The following is a 27833-nucleotide window of genomic DNA, read 5'->3' as shown; positions in this document are numbered from 1 at the left end:
CCAGGCATGGTGGCACAGGCCTGTAGTCCCAACTACTCGGGAGGCTGAAGCAGGAGGATCGCCTGAGTCCAGGAGTTTGAGGTTGCAGTGAGCTCTGATGACTCCACTGCACTCTAAGCCTGGCAACAGAGCTATACCCTGTCTCAAAAAGAAAAAGAAGAGGAAAAGAAAAGGTAATATTCTAGTTAAAGATCGAGGGAGGTGAGGGACAAGGATGAGAAGGAGCTCTTCAAGTGCTGGGAGTAGACAGACAATGGCCCTGAGGTTGGAATGAGAAGTACCAGGAGCCTGTGAGCTGGAGAAGAGGGAGGTGAGCAGTCTTCCAGGGAGGCTGGATTTTATTCCAGCCGCAAGGGGAAGCCATGGAACGGTTTTAATCAATGGGGACGGGGGCAGTGATATGATTATTGAGGGAAATGTGCCAAGTGAATAGACTGGTTAATAGTTTTTTCTGTGATCTAAATGAAATTGTACTTATAAAGAAAGATTCTTTAAGCAAATGTTTGTGCCTGCTAACCCAATGATTTAATCTCTCAGAATTTATCCAAAGAAAACAACCTCCCCCTCAAACCAGTTTCCTCGGCCTCTATTATATATACTTCAGAATCAAGCATGAGCATGTACCATACACACTCTCACAATGACATACACCAACTCATTCTCTTTCCAGGTTTGGCCCATTAACCAGATTATTGCTCACTTTCCTACCTCCCACCTTACAGACAGCCAAAAAGCTCTCACTACGCCTATACAAACAGGAGGTGGCAAGTTTGTGTTGTTACACAAAAACACGTTTGCCCGTGCATGAAATGAAAAATGAGGGCTGCCATATTTTTAGCAAATCTTTTTAATCCTACCACTTTTAAAAGCCTTTAATGTATTTCGCTTTATTTTTTCATTCATCTCCCTCCACCATCCCCACTGTATTTTTTTTTTTTTTGAGACAAAGTCTCACTCTGTTGCCCGGGCTAGAGTGCCATGGCACCAGCCTAGCTCACAGCAACCTCAGACTCCTGGACTCAAGCGATCCTCCTGCCTCAGCCTCCCGAGTAGCTGGGACTACAGGCATGTGTCACCATGACCAGCTAATTTTTTCTATCTATTTTTAGTTGTCCCACTAATTTCTTTCTATTTTTAGTAGAGATGGGGTCTCGCTCTTGCTCAGGCTGGTCTCGAACTCCTAAGCTCAAAAGATCTGCCCGCCTCAGCCTCCCAGAGTGCTAGGATTACAGGTGTGAGCCACCACGCCTGGCCCCCCACTATATTTTTAACCATTGTCCAACCTCCTCCTCTTCTACCCTATATGCTCTTCTAGCATCCTGGCGTGGTTCAGGTATGTTTGAAGAAGGTGGGCCCTCTTGTCTTGCCCCCCTCCCCTCCCTCTCTCCCCTCCTACCCTCCCTCCTTCTCTCCCTCCCTCCCCCCTCTCTTCCCCCACCTTTAGTATATCTGCTTTGTGAATTAAAATTTTGAAAATACTAAGGGTGAAGAGGGGTGGAAAGGCATGCCTATTACATGAATCAACATTTTGGTGGCATTATTACCAAGTCATTCTTTTTTTTTTTTTTTTTGAGACAGAGTCTCACTCTGTTGCCCAGGCTAGAGTGAGTGCTGTGGCGTCAGCCTAGCTCACAGCAACCTCAAACTCCTGGGCTCAAGCGATCCTTCTGCCTCAGCCTCCCAAGTAGCTGGGACTACAGGCATGCGCTCCATGCCCGGCTAATTTTTTCTATATATATATTAGTTGGCCAATTGATTTCTTTCTATTTATAGTAGAGACGGGGTCTCGCTCTTGCTCAGGTTGGTTTCCAACTCCTGAGCTCAAAGGATCAGCCCGCCTCAGCCTCCCAGAGAGCTAGGATTACAGGCGTGAGCCACGGTGCCTGGCTCCAAGTCATTCTTGATCCTAAGCTGCCTACACAGAAAGGCTCCTAGCACAAAATTTACTCGCCAGGACTAATTACCTGCCATCCTTCTCCCACTGTGGCTTTCTTCATAAATGGTCAGAACTGAGTCTCCACACACCTGAGACCCGGGAAGTGACAGACACTCAATGGTAAATTTTGCCATCCTGTTTGGTGAAACTCTGAGCACCCAAGGATATTCCAGTTTTCCTCTGTAATCCAGTGGATATCTTGGAGTTGAAGAAAAGCCTCTGGGCTCCTCTAGCTCCACTTCAGAGCAACGGCCTACAATTCAGAACACAGAGACACCAAAGAGCAACATAAAATAAGGCAAAGAAAAATGAGGTTCTAACATAAGCTTGAAAAACCTAGGCTTGCAAGAAGAAAATTAAGACTTTATTACTATCAGTGATAACTTCTTGTGTTCAAATAATAATCATTCTATTTAATGTGTCCTGTTTTCTTAAAATAAGACTGTAGGAGTGGAATTTAAATCGCAATTATTTATAGTTAATTTTAACTGAACTTTTAAAATACCTTAGAAAATTACACCATGGATTTCAGTCCCTATTCCCAACAGGTTTTTATTTCTTTCCTTCTTTGAGATGCAACTAAAGACCTGTTCCTAAAAGCTTCCCTAAATTAGATGAATACTCATCTTGCTTGGACAAATGATTATATTCACAGAGCTTGTGACTGAGGTTAAGAAAAAGAGAACTTGCTGAAAATACTGGGATGTGTCTCACTTCAACTTGCTAGGTCCATGGGCACTTCAGATGTGCAGGGATACCTGCAGTGGTTCAGATGCCGGTGGCTCTCTGGCCCACCGACCATGCACATCAGCTTCTCTTTTTTCTAGTATCTTCATTCAGGATTCATCTTTGACTCTCCCCTTTTCCCTCATGTTTATTCCTCTGACAAAAACTTTGAGAAATTACAAAATGAAATATCCTGTAATGTATTCATATTTTAATATATGTAGCAATGAATATGCACATTATTATGCATGCATTACCCTAGAGAAATTAACAATCTAGCCAAGGAGACAGGTAAGTAAACATACTTTTATAACATGAACAGAAAGATGAAAAGCGGCATGAGGGACATGAAGTGCGACGAGAATTCGTGATTGTACCCCATTACCTAGTCCTCTGTTATTTCTTTGTGATTTCTCCTCTTTATATAGCTACCACAACCTAATCAGATATTTACCAGGTCTGGTTTTATTTAGCGGTAAACTAAATGATCTCCTGCAGTTCTATAATCTTCCTTCACCATGCCCTCCAATCTGGGAGTGGTGTATAAAATGAAAGAATCAAAGTTCTTTTCTTGCTCAAAGCAACTATAGTAATGCAGCTTGCAGGATATTTTGGACTCTGGTCCCAACATATCTTTCCAATCTTCTCAATATTTCTCCCTCTGTATATGAATCCTCTATGACAAACTTGCCTAGAAAGGCAGCTTGGTAAAAAAATCATATAGAGCCATGAATTCCCAACAAGCCACTGCTTTTTATAAGCGGGTATAACAATCTCAAAAAACATTGGTATGATTCATTAATTCCCTAGTGTAAAAAGCAAGTGATGTGAGTGGGTGGATATTAAATATGGCATTGTCCTAATATTTTATCTCATAAAATAATCACAGAACTAAAACAAATTTTATTTCCTTTCAGATATAAAGTTTTCAAAGTTCTTTGGCATGCCTAAGTGTTTCTGAACATATGCAAAGGAGAAATATCTTCTTTACATTTGAACAATGTTAATTTTTTAACAGATCAATGGGACCAAAGACTGTATTAGACAGCTACTATTACCACTGCTTATTGACCCTTATCATGGGCCAGACCCTCCCTGTGCTCAGTACTTTACATATATTGACTTTCTTAGGCACTTACTGAAATCAGTCATTTAATCAGACCACTGTAATCAGAAGTTTTGAGGATCTTGGACCCAAGTCTGTTCTCCATGTCAACCCCAATTCTAGATTTACTTTTAACCTAAATCTACTTTGCCCAACTTTGCCTCTTACACTGCCAGACAAGTGGTCCAGGGTCACTCCCTCATTCCTGGAAGATTTCAGTGGTCATTTTCTCCAACTCTACTCCTGTCACAATTCTCATTGATTTCGGTAGCTGTACAGATGATTCTAGCACTGAAGTTTCTCAGTTCCCAAACTTTCTTCCCATGTTCTTGTCCTCCACCTGACCTCAGTCACTTATCCCAATGGTCAGCCCCCTTGAGACTTGCTCAACAGTAGCAACTGTGTTTTAGCCCTCCCATGATCTCAGTTTTAAGCACCACTCTCTCCAATCACAACCTCCCATCTTGTCAGCTTCCCCCAACACTTGTTCCACCCTTTGAGACTTGTCATTCATCTATCCTACCACCTTTCTTTTTCCCAAACTCATCTCTCGTCTTCATTTCACTCCTTATGCATCATAAATTCCAATGATCAGTCAGTTTAATCACTTCTTCACACACACTCTGAACTCTCTTATACCCTCACATACTTGGGAATACCCCACTCTGATTAAATGTACTCTCCACCTGCTCTGGGTCTACCTTAGTGCTTCCAGAGAAAAACATACAACTAAACTAACTGGGAACTCTCTCTAAATTCATGATCATTTATCTCAGGGGGCCTTTATGCTGCCCAGGAAATCCTACTGTATCTTCCTAGTCTAGTCACTATGTCATTTTTCCAAGGAAATATTTGATACTTTCTCTTAAAAATAAAACTTCCTTATCCAACCCCTTCATTCATCTGCTGAGAAAACAGAAGCAATAGAAGTTCTAGAAACTCCCATCCCCAAGTGTACCCACACACCTGCACCAGTGCCTAAACATCTTGCCTTTCATCCAGCAACTGTAGATGAAGTATACCTTGTTCTTGTTAAAGACCAATCCCTCCTGTTGGGCACAAGATCCCACCCCCTTTCTTCTACTCAACGACATGACTCTAACAATTCCACCTTCTATGTATTACATCTTATTTAATTTTCTTTCAACTCTTCCTACTTGCCTACTGGGGTTAAGTGTAGGGGGGTGATGGGGCAGAGGTGGTTGACAAGGGAAAGACTCTGACCATTTGGAAACCAAGAGTGATGGTACCATAGAACTTTCATCTTCCTACAAGGCTGTTACAAACTTCTAATTCTCTTGTTGCTGTTAGTTTTTGAATACAAGTCAAAATCCAGTTATCAAACAGACACTGGCAACTGTGGGAGAATTGAGAGAGATACCGAAGCTGGTCTTAGTCATCTTATACCCATAATCTTTACCTAGCAAGACAACTGAACGTTGAAGGACATTTGTTCAGGTAGGAGTTAATAGCTCAGAGTCTAAAACAATTCTATGGACATCCCCAATATTCAAGCACTTGTTCACAATCACAAGATTTTCTTTTTACCTGAAACATCTGCACCTACAGGGTAGAAAAGATCCCAAGACGATTGTAATGACTACTCTCCTCTCTTTCAGCATAAGCTACCACCAGAAGGAAAACACAGAGATTATAGCATTTCAAGGAAAACAAGTGAACCCACATATATAGTATTTTTTCCTAAATTCTTGCTGAATATATTAATGGGATAATGGGAACATTTATTACCTGGCCCAGATGCACAGTCTGTTGAAGGTGTGAGTGGTGGCGATTGTTGTTCTAAGGTTTTGCTTTTCTTTTTTGTCTGAAGTGAAGCAGGACCTGTATTTGGGGAGAAGATGTTAAAAACAAAGATGAAAGCCTGAAGACAAAATGTAGTCTGTTCCAAAGCAGCACTGTTAAAAGGAAACACAAATCCAGGATTAAAGCAGCCTCAGGAAAAATTGGTTTTATCCTAACTCTGCCCAAAGGAGGAGTTATTCTTCTAGAGCCTTGCATTTTAATGTGTTTGGAAACTAAGTGAAATTGTATTTCTATGATTTTCTTTCATAATGCTCGTTGGTATCCATACTCGTTGCTCCCAAACTCACTCTAAAGAAAGAGGCACTGTTTTCATAATATACGAAAACAACTTACCTTTGATTTTGGATTGGATCCAGTCCAAGAAGACCCTCACCCTGGCAAATACACCTGGCTTCCACGGCGGGACACAGCCAGCTCCCCAGCTGACAATGCCATACAGGACAAAGGGACCGTTTCCCTGTCTACATACCAATGGACCACCAGAGTCTCCCTGAAACAAGAAAGCATGTTCTAGAAAATGGCTTTCCTTTGAAGCTCCTGCATTCAAATGTTAGAAAGGAATGACCAATCGTTTAAAGTGCTTAATTTGGATATTTGTTCTTTGTCAATCTGTATAACTTCAGATATTAATACGTAACTGTATATTCTCTTTTTCACAAAAGGGAACAAAATTTAAAGACAATCAGGTGGGTAATTTGATTCCAGGGTTAAGTGAAAACCTAGTTCACATACTAACAATTACTAAGTCTTCCCAGCACTATCAGAAGGTCACCTTCTTTAAATGATATCACCAATTAGCGAAACTGTTAATATTTAAGGTTTCAAGCTGTATCTTTTTTAAAATCAAAATTTAATTTGAAAACATTTGAAAACTGGACAGTGGCTCAAACTGATCCAACTTAAGAAATGGGCTACCTGTCCCATTAAGGTAATTGAGTTAGGATCATTGGGTGCCACCCTGTGTCAGAAGTGTTTTCCTATCACCGGTCACTCTTAACGCCATCTATTCAGATCAACCCCAAAGTAGAATTATGACATATGCAGAGAAACCAGAAGAGAAAGTTGGAGGTCGAGTGAAGAAAAAAAGTTAAAGGCTGTCTAATAGCTATTAAAATGGATTTGTTCTGACTCTAGTATAATAATTTTATTCAGCTTACCTAAAGATTTCAAAGTTCCAAAATTTCAGAGATTATAAGGGCTGAACTAATAACTAGGTTATCAGAGGCGGAAACTTACACTTAGAGAAATAAGTGATCTGTCCCATTTTGTGCACATAGGTAGCAGCAGTGGCAAAAAAATATATATCTGGATTATGGCCCCCTAGGACAGAGAAGATGTGGCAAAGTTGGGCGGTTAGAAGGCAATCCATGTGGCTGAAACATAGTAAACAAGCAGAAAAGAATGAAATAGATGGAAAGTTAGCAGAATAAGACACATGCCACTGTGAGGATAGAGATCTATCACTTTGTAGGTCAAAAGAACTTCGAATAAAAAAAAAATCTAAAATCCACTGTGCGAAGAACAGGATTTCACATTGCACATCTGAAACTCCCATTTCTCCACATCCCAACATTGTTACTTTTACCTTCCTGGATGAGGAATTACATTGGCAGGTCCATTACCTTTGAGCATACACAGGAGAATAAAAATCAATTACCTGATAGAGAAAAAGTCCACTTTTATTAAAGCGAGTTTCTAAAGTCACCCTTCCAGTGATTCAGTGTTCTTGGTAAAAGAAAGCTAACTATATTTATTGGAATCTCAACTCTTATTTTTCTTCCCATATATGGGCAGTATTCAGTCATGCTGCAGCCAAAGTGACAGCTGCACACAGCTGAAATAAGTGCCAAACGAGATAATGGTATTCAGACCACCTGTGACATGGACCTCTCTAAACTCCTCTCTAGTTCGTTTGCTCCTTCGACACAAAATAAGATTTGTCCCCATGATGTTAGATGCTGTCAAACATGACAAAGTCAACAGACCCACTTGTGATTTCCTCGATTCAAAGCAGAAAGGAAAACCATCCCTCAAATTCTACAATAAACTAAGGAAGAAGATGAATGCATTAATTAACAGTACTTTCTATCTGATTATAAGATAACATTTAAGTATCTAGCAGACAGCATGGGCACCCTTCCCACAGTCCTCATATCTTCCAGTGCCTATGGTGGCTCTGTGCCTGAGGGCTTGTCCCCTCTGTCCACTCCAACCCAGGAGATAGCCCCAAAGTGTAGGATATGCTAAGGAATTAACAGCCCCCTCCCCAAAGCAGCCTCCGAACTATGACTTTTGGGAAGTAGTGTACAAATACCCCAGCTCCTTTACCCTCAGACGCATCAACGTACCATGTGTATTTCACATCACTGCCACGGGTTTCCCTGCAGGATGAAGCTTTAGTCCCTCACGGTGGTAGCTGTCTTAATAGCACATCTAAATTGGCTGCATTCCCCTCCCTGGACCATCTCTCCTCACTTTCCTACCAGTGATGTCTATGCATCCTAAAACAGATCATTACACTTGAATCCTTATCTCAGAGTCTGCTTCTGGGGACTACAAATTAAGATATGCGACATCAAAACAGAGTTTAAGTAGCACTCGACACCATGAAAGGAAGGGTTTAATTACGAGAAATTTATATTCAGTGTTAAGGACCTTGTTCCCCCTCTCTCCATGCTTTCACATGGAATGACTTTCCACCTTGATGATCCCCAGTTGTTTCTCCCCATGGAGGTGACATCCATTGGTTCATGTTTCTGAGTGGTGGGGAAAACTACCAACCATCAAAACTATCAACTATTGCAACTATCAAAAAGTTGCAAAGACTAGAGATTCATTCTTTCTTCCCTCTCTACCCTAGACTAGTATAAATAAAATCAGGAGAAGTGTGACTGCCCTACAGACCCAAACTTTCCTTTAGATGGGCTGCCCCAGATTCACGGTTGGAGGTGAATACACAGAGTGCTCGAAACTCTTTAGATTGTATACGTAAAGTCACGTCCCTCAATTGACTCTGAATATTAAAGCTAGTGTTTTGCAATCCATTTCATCCATATTCTGTCTTTGTCTGAGTTGATTCTGAACTTAGCAACAGCAAGCTTGCCCAGCTGGCATCTTTGTGATGGATGTCACAAAGTGAGAGTACACAGGAGATTAGTGACAATTTAAAACAAGAAAACTTTTAAGTCATAAGGAGAATACATAGAACCTTCATTTGTTTTCCTTTTCTGGAAGGCTTAACCATCTCTGGACACATCTCTGCACCCCAGGCCTGGCTAGGGTGCTGTTGTCCCGCCTTCTCACGGGCTCCTGTGTGCCCACTGGCCTTTCTGGCCTTATAGTTGCTTGTGGCCACTCTGCCATCTCAGCAAGTTTGGATTAAGTGACTTACTCTTCCTCCTTTTTTTTTTTTGAGACAGAGTCTCGCTTTGTTGCCCAGGCTAGAGTGAGTGCCGTGGCGTCAGCCTAGCTCACAGCAACCTCAAACTCCTGGGCTCAAGCGATCCTCCTGCCTCAGCCTCCCAAGTAGCTGGGACTACAGGCATGTACCACCATGCCCGGCTAATTTTTTTCTATATATATATATATGTTAGTCGGCCAATTAATTTTCTTTCTATTTATAGTAGAGATGGGGTCTTGCTCTCGCTCAGGCTGGTTTCGAACTCCTGACCTCGAGCAATCCGCCCGCCTCGGCCTCCCAGAGTGCTAGGATTACAGGCGTGAGCCACCGCGCCCGGCCTTACTCTTCCTCTTATCCTCCCGGCTCTCCTGCCGACATGTGGCATGACGTTGGAGGCACAGGCCAGGTTGGACGCGCAGTCTCTTCGAGAGTGGTTGCCTTCTGTCCAAGGGGACTCTCCAGCAGAAGGCAATTTTCTACCTTCCTGTACAAAATCAGAATCCTCTCACCTGGCAGAAATCTTTCCCTCCAGATGCAGCGAAACCAGCACAGATCATCTTCTCTGTGATCCCTCCCGGGTGAGCGGAATAGTAAGTGCGTTCACAGACCTCTCTTCCTAACACAGACACTTGAATTTGCTGTAAGCGACGTGCCAGGCCGCCATCTAAGTAAGAAAGAGATTCAGAAAGGGAGAGCTCAACGATGAAGCAAGCAACAAGCGACGTTAAAGAAATATGTTTCAGTGCAGACTTGCTCCGTAGCAACATAATTGCGGTCATTCAATTTGCCTGCACTGATGCAGAATATTGAGGCAGGAGGGGAAATACAAGCATTTCATGTACCACGTCTTCATTTCCAGATTTGGCATCTTTGCCACTGGGGCAGGCAAACAAGACCAAAAACACTTTTTTCTAGCTTATTTACAATTTAAATTTTGGTACATAAAATATTGCCGCATTAGAATTCAGAAATAAAAATTCAACAAAATATGAACTAGTGTTATATATGTTTTATGATTATAAATAAATATGGTTACATATTTATGCAAATATATTATTTAAATATATTCTTATAAATATGATAACATATGCTCGCATGATTTCCTAATAGAAACCGAAATCTTACTCCACTTTTTTCCTCTACCATCACTGAAGCTTAATCTCACCTTTAATTTAAGGTAACATTAAAAAATTTCTCCTCATACTTGACCCTCAGGCAGTCTTGTGCTAACTTGTATTCTGCATGACTTATTCATTTTAGATTTATGGCTAATTTTTTAAAAGTTGAGCATTTTATAGCCCTATACCTTTTGGGACCATATTAATAAAAATTACTCTGCATGTATATAGCAGCCTAATATTTACAAAGTCCTTTATTCCAACCTAATGTGACATCATCATGAGGCAGGTTAATCACACTCATCTCACACATGAAAAAGCCAGACCTCTGAAAATTTGATCTCATAGCTCTTTCAGAACAGAACCAGGACTCAAGCCCAGGTCCATCTCCAAATCTTGCATTCTTTTTAATGTACTAAAAATTCTCTTTAGAGGGTCTATCTCCATGAGTGTGGCTGAGGATGTCTCAAAAAATTGAGAATTCATTTTTTTCTCCCAGCTGAAAAGAATGAATTCATCCTTTAATTCTGTAACCATTTTTCAGTCGTCTGGTGGTCTCGGAATTGGTGAAGGTTGAAGGTGTTAGAGAGCTGGCACTTTCATGCAAGGGCTTTGAGGCAAGTTGAAAAATACTCTGGATGCTCACTCTTTGCCATGTATATGTCTAGTCCTGGGGAGAGGGTGGTAAGGACAGATCTGCCTCTAAGAGGCTCCTACTCTAATGGGTGAGAGGCAGGAAATGATTCCATAAAAGCATGCCAAGTACATTTAGACTCAGTGAGATGATAAACTGGGGGAGTGTGGAATGTGCTGGAAGGTCAGTCCTGCTGCAGCATATGCTCCGAGAAAGGAAGCAACATTTCAGTTGAGAAAGGAATGAGGGGAAAACAGCGATGAGCAGATTGTAACAGGAGTATTCCAAATGGAAGGGGACACAGGCGCAGAACTTCAGAAAGCAAAGCAAGCCTGGTGTTTAAGAGAAAGAAAGAAGGCCATGGCACCTGCAGGTTAACCAACAAGACAAAAGGAGGAAGTGACTTTGGAGACATAATCACACAGAGCTCTCCAAGCCAGGCTAAGCAGTTCAAACTTCCTTCTAAGTAAAGTGAGAAGCTTTAAGGAATGATTGTAAGCTGAGCCACGCTGGTCTTAAATCCTAGCTTTGATATTTATTAGTCATGGGATCTTAACAAGTTACTTAAATCTTTGGGCCGTGACCCTCTCATTTGTAAAGTGGGGATGATAAAAGCCCTCACATGGTGGGTGGCAAGATTTTATGCAAATGCAATTTGGTGGCAGGTAGCCGCTCATAGTAAGCTGTGAGCATGAACATGGCAAGCAAAATTCCTTCTCCCTCAAGCACACGGATTCCAAATAAATGACACACAGAAGGAAAACATACAAAGAACGTGATTTCATACAGTGAAAGCAGCAAAAAATATATCAATCCATTCAGCTCTTTCAGTATTTTGCTATGCCTTTAAGAACTCAATAGTCTGGCCGTGGGCAGTGGCTCACACCTGTAATCTTAGCACTCTGGGAGGCCAAGGCGGGCAGATCGCTCAAGGTCAGGAGTTCGAGACCAGTCTAAGCAAGAGCGAGACCCCATCTCTACTAAAAATAAAAAGAAATTAACTAGCCAACTAAAAATATATAGGAAAAAATTAGCCAGGCATGATGGTGCATGCCTGTAGTCCTAGCTACTGGGGAGGCTGAGGCAGCAGATTGCTTGAGCCCAGGAGTTTGAGGTTGCTGTGAGCTAGGCTGGATAGCCCAGGCAACAGAGTGAGAATCTGACTCAAAACAAACAAACAAAAAAAAACCTCTATAGTCTGCCAGGGGTTAGCAAACTATAGCCCATGGGTCAATTCTGCACACCCCCCAAACACGGGCCTGTTTTGTACGATCCATGAAATAAGAATGGTTTGTACATTTTTAGATGGTTGAAAAAAAAATCCAAAAATCCAAATCTAAATAAATTTTATAAAGCGAGTTCTATTGGAACACAACCACACCCATTATGTTACATATTGTCTGTGACTGCTTTATACTACAATGGTAGACTTGAACAGTTGCAACAGACACCATGTGGCCTGCAAAGCCTGAAAGATTTATCATATGGCCCTTTAGAGAAAATGTTTGATGACCCGAATCTAGTCTATAGAATCTAAGTTATCCTGAAGGAAAAACTTAAGACAGCTCATTCTCTATTCATGTGCTGAGCTATTACAACTGAATAAAATATGGTTTCTACTGGGGGATGGATGGTCATGCTGGAAACTCAGACTTGTGGGGGAGGGAAGGGCATTTATTGAAACCTTAAAATCTGTACCCCCATAATATGCCTAAATAAAAAAAATGCATAGGAAGATGAAAAAAAATATGATTTCTATCTTTTAAAAGGAAGAGGGGCTAAGGCAGATACTGCGTGATATCATTTCCATGACCTATTTTCAAAAATAAGCGGCAGTAATGTTTATGCAAAAGTCCAACGTTTACCTTTACTGATGCTTCCCCATCCGGTCACGGCACAGATCTCCAAGGAAAACAGAGGCTCTGGGCCATGTGGGAGACACACCGGCCTCACCACTGAGTTGTACTCCAGTGGAGAGCTCAGCTGTATGAGGGCGATATCAGAGTCATAGCTGAGAATATTAAAGTCTTCATGCACCACTATGCGTCTGACCCTTTTCGCCTGTATCAGTGGCAAGCAAATGCATTACAAGATCAGAAAGTCAAAGAATCAAGCAATTTCCTTGCATAATAGTTCTAAGTAATCCTAAATCTCTGCATTTACATACATCAACAAAGAAGGTGACTTTCTCCTAAATTCAAAAGAGCAATCTTGGTTTCTAATTTTCAGGAGGCCATAAACCACCTTCTGAGAATTGGTGGTCCTAGAGGAAAACCACATGGACTTGCACACATGAACTTGAATTTGCATTTCCTGACCTACTTCACCTAATTCTCAAATTAAAATGTGACCTAAAATTGCATCTTTAAATGTGGTATAAATAACCATAAAAGAGCACTAGGAGATTATTAACTAATCACATATTTTAACTGACAGTATTCCCTGGTATGTGACAACATTTAGAATATAGGCAAAATGACCTTTAAAAAACATTTCTCACCTGCTCAGTTGATTCCTTCAGGGTTCTATCATGGTCCCCAGCAATAATAGTCCAAGAGAGTGGATTATTTTTCCTAGAGAAAGAAAAGGTTGACATGAAAATATTTTTTATATTTTGGTCTAATCCCATTTGGCTCTACCATCGTGCATGGTTCAGTTCAACCAGGTGACACTCACTCCCCTGTCTGAGTGCCTTTGTTATCTCCCTCCCAGGTAGGCCACCCTTGGCCTCCTGATCTGCAAGATTCCTTGTGGATCTTGCTACCTTCTTTTGGCCCTAAAATGTCCCTGAATCCCTTACCAAATATCACCAAAGACTTTTTATAAGTTGAGAAGGAAAAAAAGAAAATTTAAAGCTTATTTTAATTTTAGTAATATGAATGTGTAAAAAAAAAAAGGTACATTCATAATAAGGTAGCTTCTGGTCTCTGTTTTACTGTTCAAAATTATCCAAGCATTATCTCACAGGGCTGTGTCTTAAAGAATCATCTTTTATCAAATCAGTTTTTATTATTCACTGACGAAACTGAGGGTATAAATTTATCAGCTCAAAAATAGGCCAGGCTCACCCATGGTGTTAGAAATCAGGGCGCCGATTACTTTTAGGGACATGATGACTGGAGGGAGATGAGGTGGCTGCCGGGTGTTGGGTCTCAGAAGTTGGGTTTTGATCTGGGTGCTTGTTTTGTGGGTGTTCCCTTTGTGAAAATTCTTGCACATTTTTTATATACTTCCAAAAGCTGCTAGAAAACTTGAGTCGCATATATTAGTTTGCCTTATCAAAATCTCAGCTGAAAAAAAATATCTGAGAAATGAGTCCCTCAATTGCCACAAATATATCGCCACTTCCGTTTGGAGACTAAGTTACCCATTTTTTTTCAAAACTGTTTCTTCCAGAAAAGTCATTGAAATTTTTCAATACACCTTATTCAACGAAGAAGTGTTTTAATACACATAGGCATCTCCTTCCTACTCACAATCATGCTCATTTCAATTCCTTGCATGAGGAGTTTGACTTATTCATGTGTTTCAATATGCCTTTATTAGGGGAGTGAACTCAGGCAAGTACCTTGCAGATGGCAATGACTCCATAATGGTAGCCATTATCATTATTATTATCTGCCATGCACTCTAATGGAAGGACTGAACTTTTATTTTCAAAGTCATCCTCCAAATTATTACTTGGTAGTGAAGAAACATTTCTTAAAGCTCCTCTACTACTTTATATAGATGATAACATACCCAATACAATGAAATAAAAATCTTACTCAAGTGATAATATAGACCACAATTTCTAGTGAAGTCATATGTATTATTGTTATCAGATATCCTTCAATTTAGTAGAGAACACTAAAAAGCATATAACAAAGCAACATACACTTTATGATGCAACAATCCCAAGCCTGGGATTTTACAAATAGCGGGATAAGAGTTCAAGGTCTCAATTGATGGCTTTCTTCACCCTTTCTTCCCACTTTCCCATAATTGTCATCTATTGTATACTGTGTATACTGAGAGACTTATTCCCAATTCAACAATGGGACACGTGTCACTCACTGCCATGGGAGAAGAATGAGCCACTACTGAATTGCAGAAAGTGTCTGAAATTGAAAATGCTGATTTAGGTATGAGTCAGATTCTGATATATAATTGCAAAGTGAATTTGGTCCCCTAAAGTAAGTTAAAAGTCCCACATGAGCACACAGACCAGTATGGTCTTTGAAAGAAGAGGACACCACGTTTTCCCTATGTGTGGGACACCACCACCGGGGAGCTAGGGAAATACAAAAGAATCAGAAACCCTCCAGGTGATTCTGGTACGTGCTAAAGTTTAAGAATTAATACCACGGGTAACCAATGCCAGGAAAGCTTTACGGGAGGTGGTACAATGTGGCTGTCAGCTTTCCTTATTATCTTTGGAGCACTATCCAATGATGTCAGCCAGTCTGGAATTTAGTGACCTTCAGCAAAAATGAAGTCTGTCTCAGCTCCCAGATTTTTAAAATATTTTTCATTAAAATTTTTTATTGGTGCATAATATATTACATATTTATGGGGTACATGTGGTGTTTTGTTACATGGCATAGAATGTATAATGATCAAGTCAGGGTACTTGGGGAATCTATCACCTGGAGTATTTATCATTTCTATGTGTTGGGAATATTTCAAGTTCTCTTCCAGCTATTTTGAAACACATAATACATTATTGCTAACTATAGTCACCCTACTCTGCTCTACTCTGCTACCAAACATTAGAAATCATAGCTTCTACCTAACTATATAGTTGTAAACACTGACCGACCACTCTTCACCCCCTCACCCCCATCCCGCACCCCACTTCCCAGCCTTCGGTATCTATCATTCTACCCTCTACACCCATGAGATCAACCTTTTTAGCTCTCACATGAGCACGTGCAAAATTTGTCTGTGTCTGGCTTGTTTCACTTAACTCCAGTGCCATTCATGTTGCTGCAAATGACAGGCTTTCATTTTTTATGGCTGAATAGTATGCCATTATGTATACATACTACATCATCTTTATCCTTGTCTGCTGAGGGACACTTAGGGTGACTCCATAGCTTTGCTATCGTAAATAGTGCTACAATAAACACAGGGGTGCAGGTATCCCCTTGATATACTGATTTCTTTTCCTTTCAACAGATACCCAGTAGTGGAATTGCTGGATCATATGGTAGTTTTATTTTCAGTTTTTGGAGAAATCTCCATACTCATTTTCATATAATGGCTGTATTAATTTTTTTTTTTTTTTTTTTGAGACAGAGTCTTGCTTTGTTGCCCAGGCTAGAGTGAGTGCCATGGCATCAGCCTAGCTCACGGCAACCTCCAACTCCTGGGCTCAAGCAATCCTCCTGCCTCAGCCTCCCGAGTAGCTGGGACTACAGGCATGCGCCACCATGCCCGGCTAATTTTTTCTATAAATATTAGTTGGCCAATTAATTTCTTTCTATTTATAGTAGAGACAGGGTCTTGCTCTTGCTCAGGCTGGTTTCGAACTCCTGACCTTGAGCAATCCGCCTGCCTCGGCCTCCCAGAGTGTTAGGATTACAGGCGTGAGCCACCACGCCCAGCCTGGCTGTATTAATTTAAATTCTCACCAACAGTGTGTAAGAGTTCCCTTTTCTCCAGACCCTCACCCAGCACCTGTTATTTTTTGTCTTTTTAATAATAGCCATTTTAAATGGAGTAAGATGATATCTCAATGTGTTTTTTTTTTTTTTTTTGAGACAGAGTCTCACTTTATTGCCCAGGCTAAGAGTGAGTGCCGTGGCGTCAGCCTGGCTCACAGCAACCTCAATCTCCGGGGCTCAGCGATCCTACTGCCTCAGCCTCCCAAGTAGCTGGGACTACAGGCATGTGCCACCATGCCCGGCTAATTTTTTGTATATATATTTTTAGTTGGTCAATTAATTTATTTCTATTTTTGGTAGAGACGGGGTCTCGCTCAGGCTGGTTTCGAACTCCTGACCTTGAGCAATCCGCCTGCCTCGGCCTCCCAAAGTGCTAGGATTACAGGCGTGAGCCACCGCGCCCGGCCTCCTCAATGTGGTTTTTATTTACATTTCTTTGATGATTAGTGAGATTGAACATTTTTTTCCTATATCCATTGGCCATTTGTAAGTCTTTTAAAAAATATCTGTCAATGTCCTTTGCCCACATTTTAGCAAGATTATTTGGCTTTTTTTTAAATGTTGAATTGAGTTCCTTGTATATTCTGCATATCAGTCCCTAACAGGATGTATAGTTTGCAAATATTTTCTCCCATTCAACAGTTTGTCTCTTCACTCTTTTTTTTCTTTGCTGTGCAGAAGCTTTTCAGTTTAATATAGTACTATTTGTCTATTTTTGTCATCTGTGCTTTTGAGGTCTTAACCTTAAAATCTTTGCCTAGACCAACGTCCAGAAGTGTTTTTCCTATGTTTTCTTCTAGATTTCATTAACTTTTTCCTCATTGATACTGTATGCAAAATAACACTTAAAGGAAGATTCTGACCTTAGAATCGGCCTGGGTGATCTTGGTCGTTAGACAGTTATCCTGTGCCTTAGGCATTGTCTATAAACACATGTGCAAAACAGATAAGAAAAATATCAGAATCACTCACGATTGCACACAGTGGGCTGCAGTCAGAATCCAAGTTGGGCTGATGATGGCACCTCCACACTGGTGATCTCCTAGAAACCTTAGACCCACCTGCCATGGCCAACAGTGGGGGCAGGCTTCTTCCCCTCCTGCGATTCTTCTGGAAAGCCACTGGGGGCTAAATGGAGGAATGCCACAAACACCTACAGCAAAGATGACACCAATGACACAACCAGCTCAAATGATTAAGAACACACTCCTCCAAAGGCTTGTCATAGTCAGCAATGGTAATTCCCAAATACCACATGAGCTTTCTAAAGACATTAGTTCCCAAGACCCACCTCTGAGGAATCTGATTTTAAAAAGCTGGGTGACTATGCTAGGCAATCAGAATTTTAGGTACTTGCCTACAGAATAATATTTACTTATTCATTGAACACTTATTTAGTGCTTACTATTCACCAGGCACTATTATGGACATTGGTGACACTAGTGAATGGAGTAAATAAAAGTGTCAGCCCTCATGGAACCTACATTCCAGTAGGAAAGTTTCACATTTGTTAGCAATGAATCTACAAGATTCTTCATTATACATCCTTGTTTTACCTTCTGTTTTCACTGTATGAAACCATTTATCAATCCTCAATCATGTCAAATTTGCTTATGCATCTAAATGCCATTTCTCTTGTCTGAAATACTGGGACTCAGCTCAAGTGCTATGTTTTCCATGAAGCCTCCTCCAACTCCCCAGCAAGAGGTAGACATTTTCTCCTCTTATAGTTCCTCATGCAGCTTTCTATTACAGTCCATCAACTTGCACATACTCAATGCATGCAGGCAAAACAATGGAAGATCACAGTATTTAGTATTTAACCAGATGCTTTAGAGCATAAGGAAGTTAAAAAGATACCAGCATGAGTTTAAAAAAAATACACAAAAGACCACACAACCAAAAAAACTTTGTTTTCCTCCTCTGCTCTACAATGCATACTCATATTAAACACAGACTGTAGAAAGTCATTTTAGATATTAAGTTTGTACAGGGATAGATGAGGACAAAGGATTGCTCTTGTAGTCCTTTCTTCCCATCAAAAAGCTTATTTGTTCTTCCGTCTATTTATGAGTCTAAATATAAACCCAAACAGGATTCTGGAAGTTTTATAGATCTAGGGATAAGAACCATTTGTCTTCACTGCAGAGTTGTATCAAATATAAGATGAGGATTTCCAAAAGAGACATCTAGTTAACAAAGAAAGGAAATTAAACAGATAGTAACAACATGGCCATCAACTTACCATATGGAATAGCTTCTGCAGCAGATACAGGATTGGTTTGGGGAGGTGATGTTGGTTCAGTTTTATTGGAAGTGTCTATAGAATAAAATTTTTTAATTGAAAATACTTAGAGTATCCATATTAACTGATCCTACTTGTTTACTCTGGGCAATCATTACATCACTCTACTGCAGATCTCACAACCACTACCATTCATATGCTAGATGCCAGATCCCATGGTTGTATTTCTTATATATCTCTTAATATCACTGTTGCATCTGGCTCTTGTAAGCACTTCCTCCTTCCTTAGCTTCATGACATTACTCTTGGTTTTTTTGATCTATCTATGGTCATCTCTTCTCAATATCAGTTTTTTTTGCTTTTTTTCAAGATCCTGCTCTTCAGCCTAAAAAGATATTCCTCAAGGTACTGTTCATTACCCTATTTTTATTTATCTACATGTAGACAATTTCAATATTTTTCTCTTCAATCTAAATCTTTTTTCCGGAATTCTAGACCTAGGACTGTCAGATAACTCCATTAGGATTTCCCACAAGCTAATAAAGACCCGCATGTGCCAAATGGAACCAAATGATTTTAATAGTCAACATTGTCTCATTTGTATGTTTTCTTATAGCATGTAATGGCTCCATCATCTACCTAGCCACTCAGCTAGGATCCTGAAAATCATTCTGGACTATTCTTCCTTCATATACTCCACCCCACAACATACATAATCAAATACATCTAGAGTAAACTTTTTACAATGACTTCCTCACTGCTCTCCTTGCATGTAAGTTCACCCATATTTTCCATATTACTCTAGAGTAAGGGAAACCTGGGTTTGAATTCTGGCTCCACCTCTTACCAACTGTACATTTTTTGGGAAAGTTACTTAATTTCTCTAAGCCTCAGTTCCCTCCTCTATAAAAGGAGAGCAGCACACATACGTCCTAGATGTGTGAGGAATATATGAAATAATATGTGTGAAATGCTCAGTCTATACCTGCTACAGAGCAAGCAATCAATAAATCCTGTTACCCCAGTACTTACAGTTCAATGCCTTGTGCCCAACATGATCCTGCCTTTTCTATCATTCCCTCCAAAACTCAAACAATGTTATTTGTAGTTTTCTTATACATCATCCATTTTCTTCCATTAGGGTCTTTACATATGATATTCTTTTTGGCTAAGTACATTTATCTTCTGAGAGTGCCAAGAAAACTACTAATTCAAAACCCTCTAACATTCTAAGATAGAGCCAATCTCATTTCTGAACTGCATTCTCTAATCTGAATCTCTACTTTTCATATATGGTTCTTGAAAATTTTTTTTATGTTCTAGTAGATACAGTTTCTGGAGTACAACTTTGAAATGCTTGCTAAAACACAGATTCCTGAGGCCCATCCAAGATCTACAGAATCTATTATAATAGGTCTCTAGGAGTGAACCCAGGAATCTGCATTTTATGTTACCAAGGTAATTCAAACAGCCTACATACATTTAGGTAAACATGGCTAAATTATCTTCCCTGTAACTGTTTTTATAAGCGAAAGTCCCTATTGTACAAGCGTTCATATCCACCTGAGGGCAAAACAGTGATTCTAGGTTTGAAGCCTCAATATTATTTTCACCATCATTTTAAAAATGTATCACTATCACGTTACTAGGACTGAATATCAGAGTGATGTTAAAGATTCCACAAAGTTTAGCTGAGAAGTTTTAGGAAAGCTTGATTTATAGTTATAAAAATTTTGTTAAAAAGCCAGAACACAGAGATAAAATACAGCCCGAGTAATTTTTTAATCAGCAATTTTGGCTTTCTCCAAATTTGATTTGTAAGCACAGCCTTACAGCTCGTGTGGGAATTAAATGTTAGTTTCACAATAACAATGCATTACAATTTTATCTCATAGTAAAAGCTCTATAAATAGGGTAAAGACATATAATTTCTAATATGCACAGAAACCTCAACTGATTATTAATTTGTAGACAATGAGAAAAGAAGAAGTAGGTAAAAAAAATATACTCGAGTTTTTAAAGTTGGGTCTTAAAATTAATTGTAAGACTCAAGCAGAAATTATAGCTTTTGGTTACTTTTCTTGGATACAAACATCAGAATACCATCAATAGAGGAATTAACACAGAAAGAAGAAAGTGTTAAAGTTACCTTACATAACTGTTAAAAATTTATTATAACTATTTTCTCCCTTCTTTGGGGACTTCCTTTTCACTTTTCAAAAAGTCCAAAGCATTCTTCATATTTTTCATGTTTTTATTAAAAACTTTACTGGCGAATCAATTACTGACTCACAGATTTTAAAGCCAAAAAGTTTTATGGCACCATGAGTTTCCAGTGCAAGAAATTCACATCCCCACACTACCTCATGGAACCCAAGGCAGCTGGCCAATGCTGCATCTACTCCAGTTACCCTAAAGCTTTTCGAATTTAAAGGACAGAACGTTACCCACCTAACTCGTGCTCTTCTTTGGAATCATCATAAATCACAACAGCATCATAAACACAGTTCTGGTTAAATTCAACAGTGAAGTCCTCAAATGTCAACTGTACAAATTATAAACGTAACAGAAGTGGTCAAGGAAGAGAAGTTTAGAAAGTTTCCTGTGTATATTTAAAGGCTCTGTCACACCCTCACACAGCTGCAGATAGAAGTGTAAATAATTGCCGTCTTTTTGAAGGGAAATTTGGCAATGACTACCAGGTTTAAATGCACAAACCCTTTGGCCTAGCAAGTCCAATGCCGGGAATTATATATATCCATGTGTCCAAAGACAGTGCTACAGGGATTCTGGGGGCAACATTGCTGGTATGGGCAAAGACTAGAAACTCACTAAGCATCTATTAATAGGACTGGTTTGATAAATCACAAAACATCATATGATATTTTATGCAGTCATTAAAAAGAGCTCTGTAGGTCCATCTGGAGGGATCTTTGAGATATTTTACAGTAGACAAAGCATTGCCAAGCAAGGTGTGTGTGCACGTATTAGTAAATGCTCAGAGGTACTGTAGTGATTAATCAGTGTTTGCCTCCAGGGCGTAGGATGGGAATCTGATGAGAAGGGGCCTTACTTTTCACTGTATACACTTTAAACCACTGAAATCTTTAGGATCACACACAGAGATCCCTTCTGAGACTAAAAAAGTGACAAAAAGCAGCTCCTTCTCATAAGGGCAATTTAACAATCCAGATGAATTAAGTTCTGCTTAACTAACATAGCTATGTTTTCTGTGAAGTGGAGAGAAGATTCCTTAGCTGCCTACCTTTATAATATGTTTCCCTGGAGAAAGAATGAACCGATGACACTGTACACTGCTGGGATGCGAATCAGGACAATTGGCAGAGTGAATTGTCCCTTCTTCTGCCAAGACAGCCACGCTCCAATAACCTGAACCTGTGCAAGTATTGAGGAAATTCAGTGAGTGGCCAAAGGCATTTCCTCTTCCTCATCCCCACATCATGGAAAAACAGCAGGGAATTAAATACCTGAAATACCTGCTTCTGAATTCTGTACAGCCCTACAGGTAAGCTCAAATCCGCTGCCCCTGTTTTCTGTACCAGAAACAAACGTACCTGTGGCTTCACTGGTCTCTGTCAGCAATGGTGAGGGCAGTGTATCTCCACAGACCTGACCTGAAAAGGAAAAGAAATGGAAATAACATGACTAAAAAGTGGTAGAAACTTGCATGTGTTTGTTTTTCTAATATTATCTTCCACGAGCTCTCTATTCTAAACAGGCCAAACTATTTATTTGATCAAACGATCTATTTGATTAAACTATTTGATCATGCCACATCCTCTGCTTCAGTGGTTTTGCTGTCCCATTCACCTTCTGGCTCCCAGTCTCACCTGTCCAGGGGTTAACTCAAAGTTCAGTTCTCCCAGGCACCGACTGGAAATAGGAACTACCTTTTCTTGAATCACCACAGCACATTCCCAATTCTATGTTTGTTTCCTACTTTATCACATACCTTTAGTTCCCCTCAAACTACAAGCTCATTTGAGCCGAGACTGCCTTTTCTCTATAAATGTCTAGTACCTGATATGGTACCCTCTGCCATAATTTTTAACAAATGATTAGCTGTAAAAAATGATTAATGGGTAAAATAGCAGTCTTGAGCATGAAATCATTTACTCAATCAATATTATAACTCCTAGCATGATATTCTGTCTATAGCATCCTGTCATATGTGTCAAGAGACATTTGTCCTAACCATTGGCCATATGGGGACTTAGAGATTGAAGTGTACATCAGCCATGGAGATCTTCTATCATGTTTAACACGTAATATTTTGAATGAGATAGATACATCAATTATGTTTACATAGCCTATAAGAGGTATTTTATAAAAAGGAATTTAATGATATGAAATGATCTATGGGGTCAGGAGAAAAATTATGAAACAATGTAAAGTTCAAAGTATATATATAAATGCATATACATCAAAATGCAAACAGTGGTTATCTCTAAGTTATAGGGGTTATGAATGGCTTACATTTTCTTTTTGCTCATTTTTATTCACCAAATTTGATAAACATGCACCTACTTTTGTGATAAAAGTTTTAAAAACTGCCTTGAAAGGAAGTTTTCTGGCAATTATGGCATCAATTTCATTCAATATTGTTACTGTACTTGAGAAAAGAATGTGATATTTTGTCCCTAGCTTAGAAAAACACTAAAGAGAATGGTCAATGTCTTTCACTGTTTCCACTCTTACCACCCCCCCCACACACACATATGTAAGATTAAATGATTGCCCTGTGTGCAGAAATTTTGTTTTAGATCTTTTAGCATGGCTTTGGTTCTTTAGATACTCTAAAACAATACAAATAAACATAGCATACTTACTAATTAGCACTCCATTGCTTGACTGTAAAGATACAAAGTCATGATCACATCCAACTTGATTATCCATGTCTAAACTTGTAAATTTTATCAGGATAATTTTATCTTGTGGTACCATTATTTTCCAGGTACATAAGCTGGGGTAGAGGAGGATGGAGAAAATAAATGGCAGAGTCAAGTTTGACAAGTAAAATTTAATATATACATATATATATAATATTATATAAATATATAATTATATATTTTATATACATATAAAATATATAATATATATTATATAAATATATAATTATATATTTTATATATAAAAATATATTTTAAATGTATAATTATATATATTTTTATAAAAATATAAAATTATATATTATATAAATACATATTTATATAATATATTAATATATATTTATATTATATATTATATATAAATATATAATTATATATAAATATATATTTATATTATATAATTATATATTATATTTATAAATAAATATATAATTATGTATTATATATAAATATATAATTATATAAATATATTAAAAATATATTATATAAATATATAATATATATTATATATTTATATAATATATATATTTCAGCTCAGAACTCACCAATAATAACATTTTATAGTATATTAAAATATAAAAGGCTATGGAGGCCGGGCGCGGTGGCTCACGCCTGTAATCCTAGCACTTTGGGAGGCCGAGGCGGGCGGATTGCTCAAGGTCAAGAGTTCGAAACCAGCCTGAGCGAGACCTCGTCTCTACCAAAAATAGAAATAAATTAATTGACCAACTAAAAATATATATACAAAAAATTAGCCGGGCATGGTGGCGCATGCCTGTAGTCCCAGCTACTCTGGAGGCTGAGGCAGTAGGATCGCTGAGCCCCAGAGATTGAGGTTGCTGTGAGCCAGGCTGACGCCACGGCACTCACTCTAGCCTGGGCAACAAAGTGAGACTCTGTCTCAAAAAAAAAAAAAAAAAAAAAAAAAAAGGCTATGGAAAGTTTTTTATGTGAGAAGAATTTGTTTTTACTGAAATTGCTAACATTTATCCAACAAATAGATGAGTATTAGAGAATGGCCAGAAACCACCCTTTAAATTTCATTTAGTTCTAAAATGCTAGAACTTTGAGCTATAGATTGAAGAAACGTAAGACTCATCTAAGTTATTATCAGTCTAATTAAAATTCATAATATTCATCCAGAAGTTCCATTATGGATTATATTTCTTATGAATTATGGATGGACCGTGCAGCATATGCTGACCCTAACAGCAACATCCTCCAAGGTCATCCTAAGCCATAGTCCCTGGGGCTGCAATGTCATCTCTCTGACTCCCAATAAGGTCAGCTGTGACCCTTCATGAACATCTTTAAAAACATGTCCAAACATTTTGAAAGTAGTCTTACATAACAATGCGTAATCCTTTACCTTTATTTTTCTACATGAATTAATCTTATTACTCAAGAAAAGAAATCCCAGTGGGCCATAAATCCTTGGTTCTTCCACGTCTCACTTTCATCTGAATGCAAAGCAATCTTATCTGGAATCTACCACAGCAGAATGAACTTCTTTCCAAAAATTGGCAGTCTTTATCAGCACCCTTAGACCTGTTAATAGCCCCACTGCCCTTTAAGTAATAAATGTGCAGGACTGTAAGAGTTATCCAATTCTTGTATGCCCAGTTTCCAAAAACTAGACACTAGTAATTCTTCTTAACATCTCCTCAGAAACTTTTCCTTTGCTTTGGTCTTTTTTTATTCAAGTCCATAATCCTGAATACAGATGTAAAAATAAGATGCCTAGAATATTACAAAGCTTGCTTTCTAAGCATGTCAATGGAGAAAGCACTCCGTATCTATCATCATTCTTGAGACTCATTACATCCCTCTAAGATAGGCAGAAAAGAAATTATTCCTCCTTTTCCAAATGGAAAAACTGGCATTGATATTAAAGGGCTCATTACATCTCTTACATAATAGGAACTGTGGTTTAGGCTTTATGACTTCAAAGGCCAGTACTTTTTTTTTTTTTATGAAATTATTTTCTGCCTTAAAATCTCTAACTCAGAAGTGGAAAATAGGCTTCAAATCTATGCCAACCTTGATTTATTGTGATTGCTATATTTAAAAGGTCTAGTCAAGCTAAGTAAGAGAGGGGAGCCAGAATTAGTCATTGGTTTATTTATTCAAATATCTACGGAGCATTTACTATGTGCCAGGCATTGTTCTAGGCTCTGGGAAATTCAATGTCTTCTGTGGGTATGGGAGGAAGGAGGGCAAACTGAATGCTATCTATCTGCCATTTCTGAGAGTCTAATCCCACCTTCCAGAATAAAGAGGCGTGAAGGGGCTGTGCAACTCCCTCTTCCTCCTTTACATTATTTCTTTCTCCCTTATGATTACCTAATTAGATCCACTTGAAACTTACCAAACCCTTTCACTACCCAAGGTTTCTTAGCATGCTGGAGAAGTCACTAACTATGCAGACCAGTTTGCATACCTTATTTCTAAAACACATTTTTTAACACTTTAACATTCTAAAATCAGAATGCATCTCACAATGGAGTCTTACAATTCCTATAGACCTGGATTGAACGAATTCTTCTAGGGAGGATTTGCATTAGCTTCTGCCAATAACCTTGGGGCACCATCAACTTCATACTGCTGAATTTTTCTGCTTAAGGTGTTTTGGCCTATATTAGTGGTGGAAATTTAGACTGTAAATCTGCACGAGTATTAACTTGTGATTCAAATTCTTTATATATTTTTTACATCTGCCTATGTCCAGAGCAAGGGTTGAGGCATATAACTTCCCATGTGTGGGGATTTATGCCTTGTTTAGCCTTAAACTGAAGGTTTAGCCTTTGGGACCCAGCTTTATATGGACCTATCTTGGGTATTTTGTTTTCCCTATTGGTGGTAGGTAAAATAATGATGTATCTTACAACCAGTTTTTGTTTCACATTTGTTGAAACAGTACAAATTCCTGCTGATACTATCTGGGTTGTAATGCCACTGAAAGTTTTCTTATTCATCTCTGCTTGACTCTTTATTTTTAGTCCCTATAAGCTATTTAATATCTTCTTAATTATCTAATCTCAACTTCATTCTCTAAACTTGAGACAACTGAAATCTTATATGATCACTAAGGAATCTAGTGTAAATCCCTTCAACTTTCCTATTGATCATCTTAACTTTTTTTGTTGCTTTTTCAGGAAAGGAATTTTCTTCCTTTTCTCCAGCACCAAACCTTCTCTATTTGTTGTGTTCTCATAAAACTTGCTTCACATTTTTATGTCTTTCTCTAGACCTCTCACTCTTTCTGCCCATAAGCATACTTGAGTCCACCCTATCTAAACAAAATGCTTCTCTTGACGCTTCTACCTAAAAGCCAATGCCCCGTCTTCCTCATCTCAGATAACAGAAGTTCCATTCTTCCAATAGCTCCGGTCAAAAGCCCTCAAAAGTCCATGAGGGGCTCTCACTTTCTCTCAAAAGCCAAAAAGCAAAAACAAAACCCAAATTTTCAACTCATTAGTGAATCCTATGTCTTTACCACTCCTGCTGCTACAAATCTAGTCAAAGCTATCATCATCTCTTATCTGAGTGAGTACAGCAGCTGGTCTCCCAGCATTTGGTCTTGCCTATATATATTTCATTTGTTTTTTAAAGAGACAAGGTCCTACTGTCACCCAAGCTGGAATGCAGTGGTACAATCATAGCTCATTGCAACCTTAACCTCCTGGGCTCAATCAATCCTCCCACCTCAGCCTCCCAAGTAGCTGGGACTACAGGTGCATGTCACCACACTCAGCTAACTTCTATTATATTTATTTTCGCAGAGCTGAGATCTTGCTATGTTGCCCAGACTGATCTCGTATGATCCTCCCAAAGTGCTGGGATTTTACCATGTTTCCCCGAAAATAAGACCTCCCCATAAAATAAGCCCTAGCAGGATTTCTAAGCATTTGCGCACTATAAGCCCTACCCCGAAAATAAGACCTAGTGATGGGCGTGGCTACGCAGCATATCTGCACAACCCATGCATTTTGTTGTGGAGTAGTAAAGAAGATGAGCAGCCCTTCTCATCTGCCCCATCGTGACAGCTACTATTCCAGAGGTGACCAGAAAGGTGCGGGCAGCCCCCCAACAAGGTCGGTTCCCCCATCAGGTCCCAGCCATCCTGTGCGTGCTGCAAACTGAGGCTTTGAGGGGAAAATAACACATCCCCTGAAAATTAGCCCTAGGATGCTTTCTTAAGGAAAAATAAATATAAGACCCTGTCTTACTTTCAGGAAAACACGGTAGGTGTGAGCCACTGCACCTGATCTTACAGTCTATTTCTAA

General features: G+C 39.1%; 1 protein-coding gene across 1 annotated transcript in view; it reads right to left on the bottom strand.

Moving 5' to 3' along the window:
- The window catches only part of OVCH1 (ovochymase 1), a 47036-nt gene that overhangs the window by 5719 nt on the left and 13484 nt on the right, over nucleotides 1-27833 (bottom strand). Inside the window, 14 exon segments of the mRNA XM_076006826.1 lie at nucleotides 1965-2189; nucleotides 5517-5609; nucleotides 5925-6081; nucleotides 9501-9655; nucleotides 12609-12804; nucleotides 13244-13316; nucleotides 17364-17544; nucleotides 18637-18711; nucleotides 20200-20235; nucleotides 20238-20327; nucleotides 21088-21181; nucleotides 21902-22032; nucleotides 22134-22271; nucleotides 23487-23620. Of these exon segments, the coding sequence (XP_075862941.1) occupies nucleotides 1965-2189; nucleotides 5517-5609; nucleotides 5925-6081; nucleotides 9501-9655; nucleotides 12609-12804; nucleotides 13244-13316; nucleotides 17364-17544; nucleotides 18637-18711; nucleotides 20200-20235; nucleotides 20238-20327; nucleotides 21088-21181; nucleotides 21902-22032; nucleotides 22134-22271; nucleotides 23487-23620 (1778 nt within the window).

The sequence above is a fragment of the Microcebus murinus genome, chromosome 10 (genome assembly GCF_040939455.1).
Source record: "Microcebus murinus isolate Inina chromosome 10, M.murinus_Inina_mat1.0, whole genome shotgun sequence".
Classification (NCBI taxonomy): Eukaryota; Metazoa; Chordata; class Mammalia; order Primates; family Cheirogaleidae; genus Microcebus; species Microcebus murinus.
This window is presented reverse-complemented; position numbering and strand designations above follow the sequence as displayed.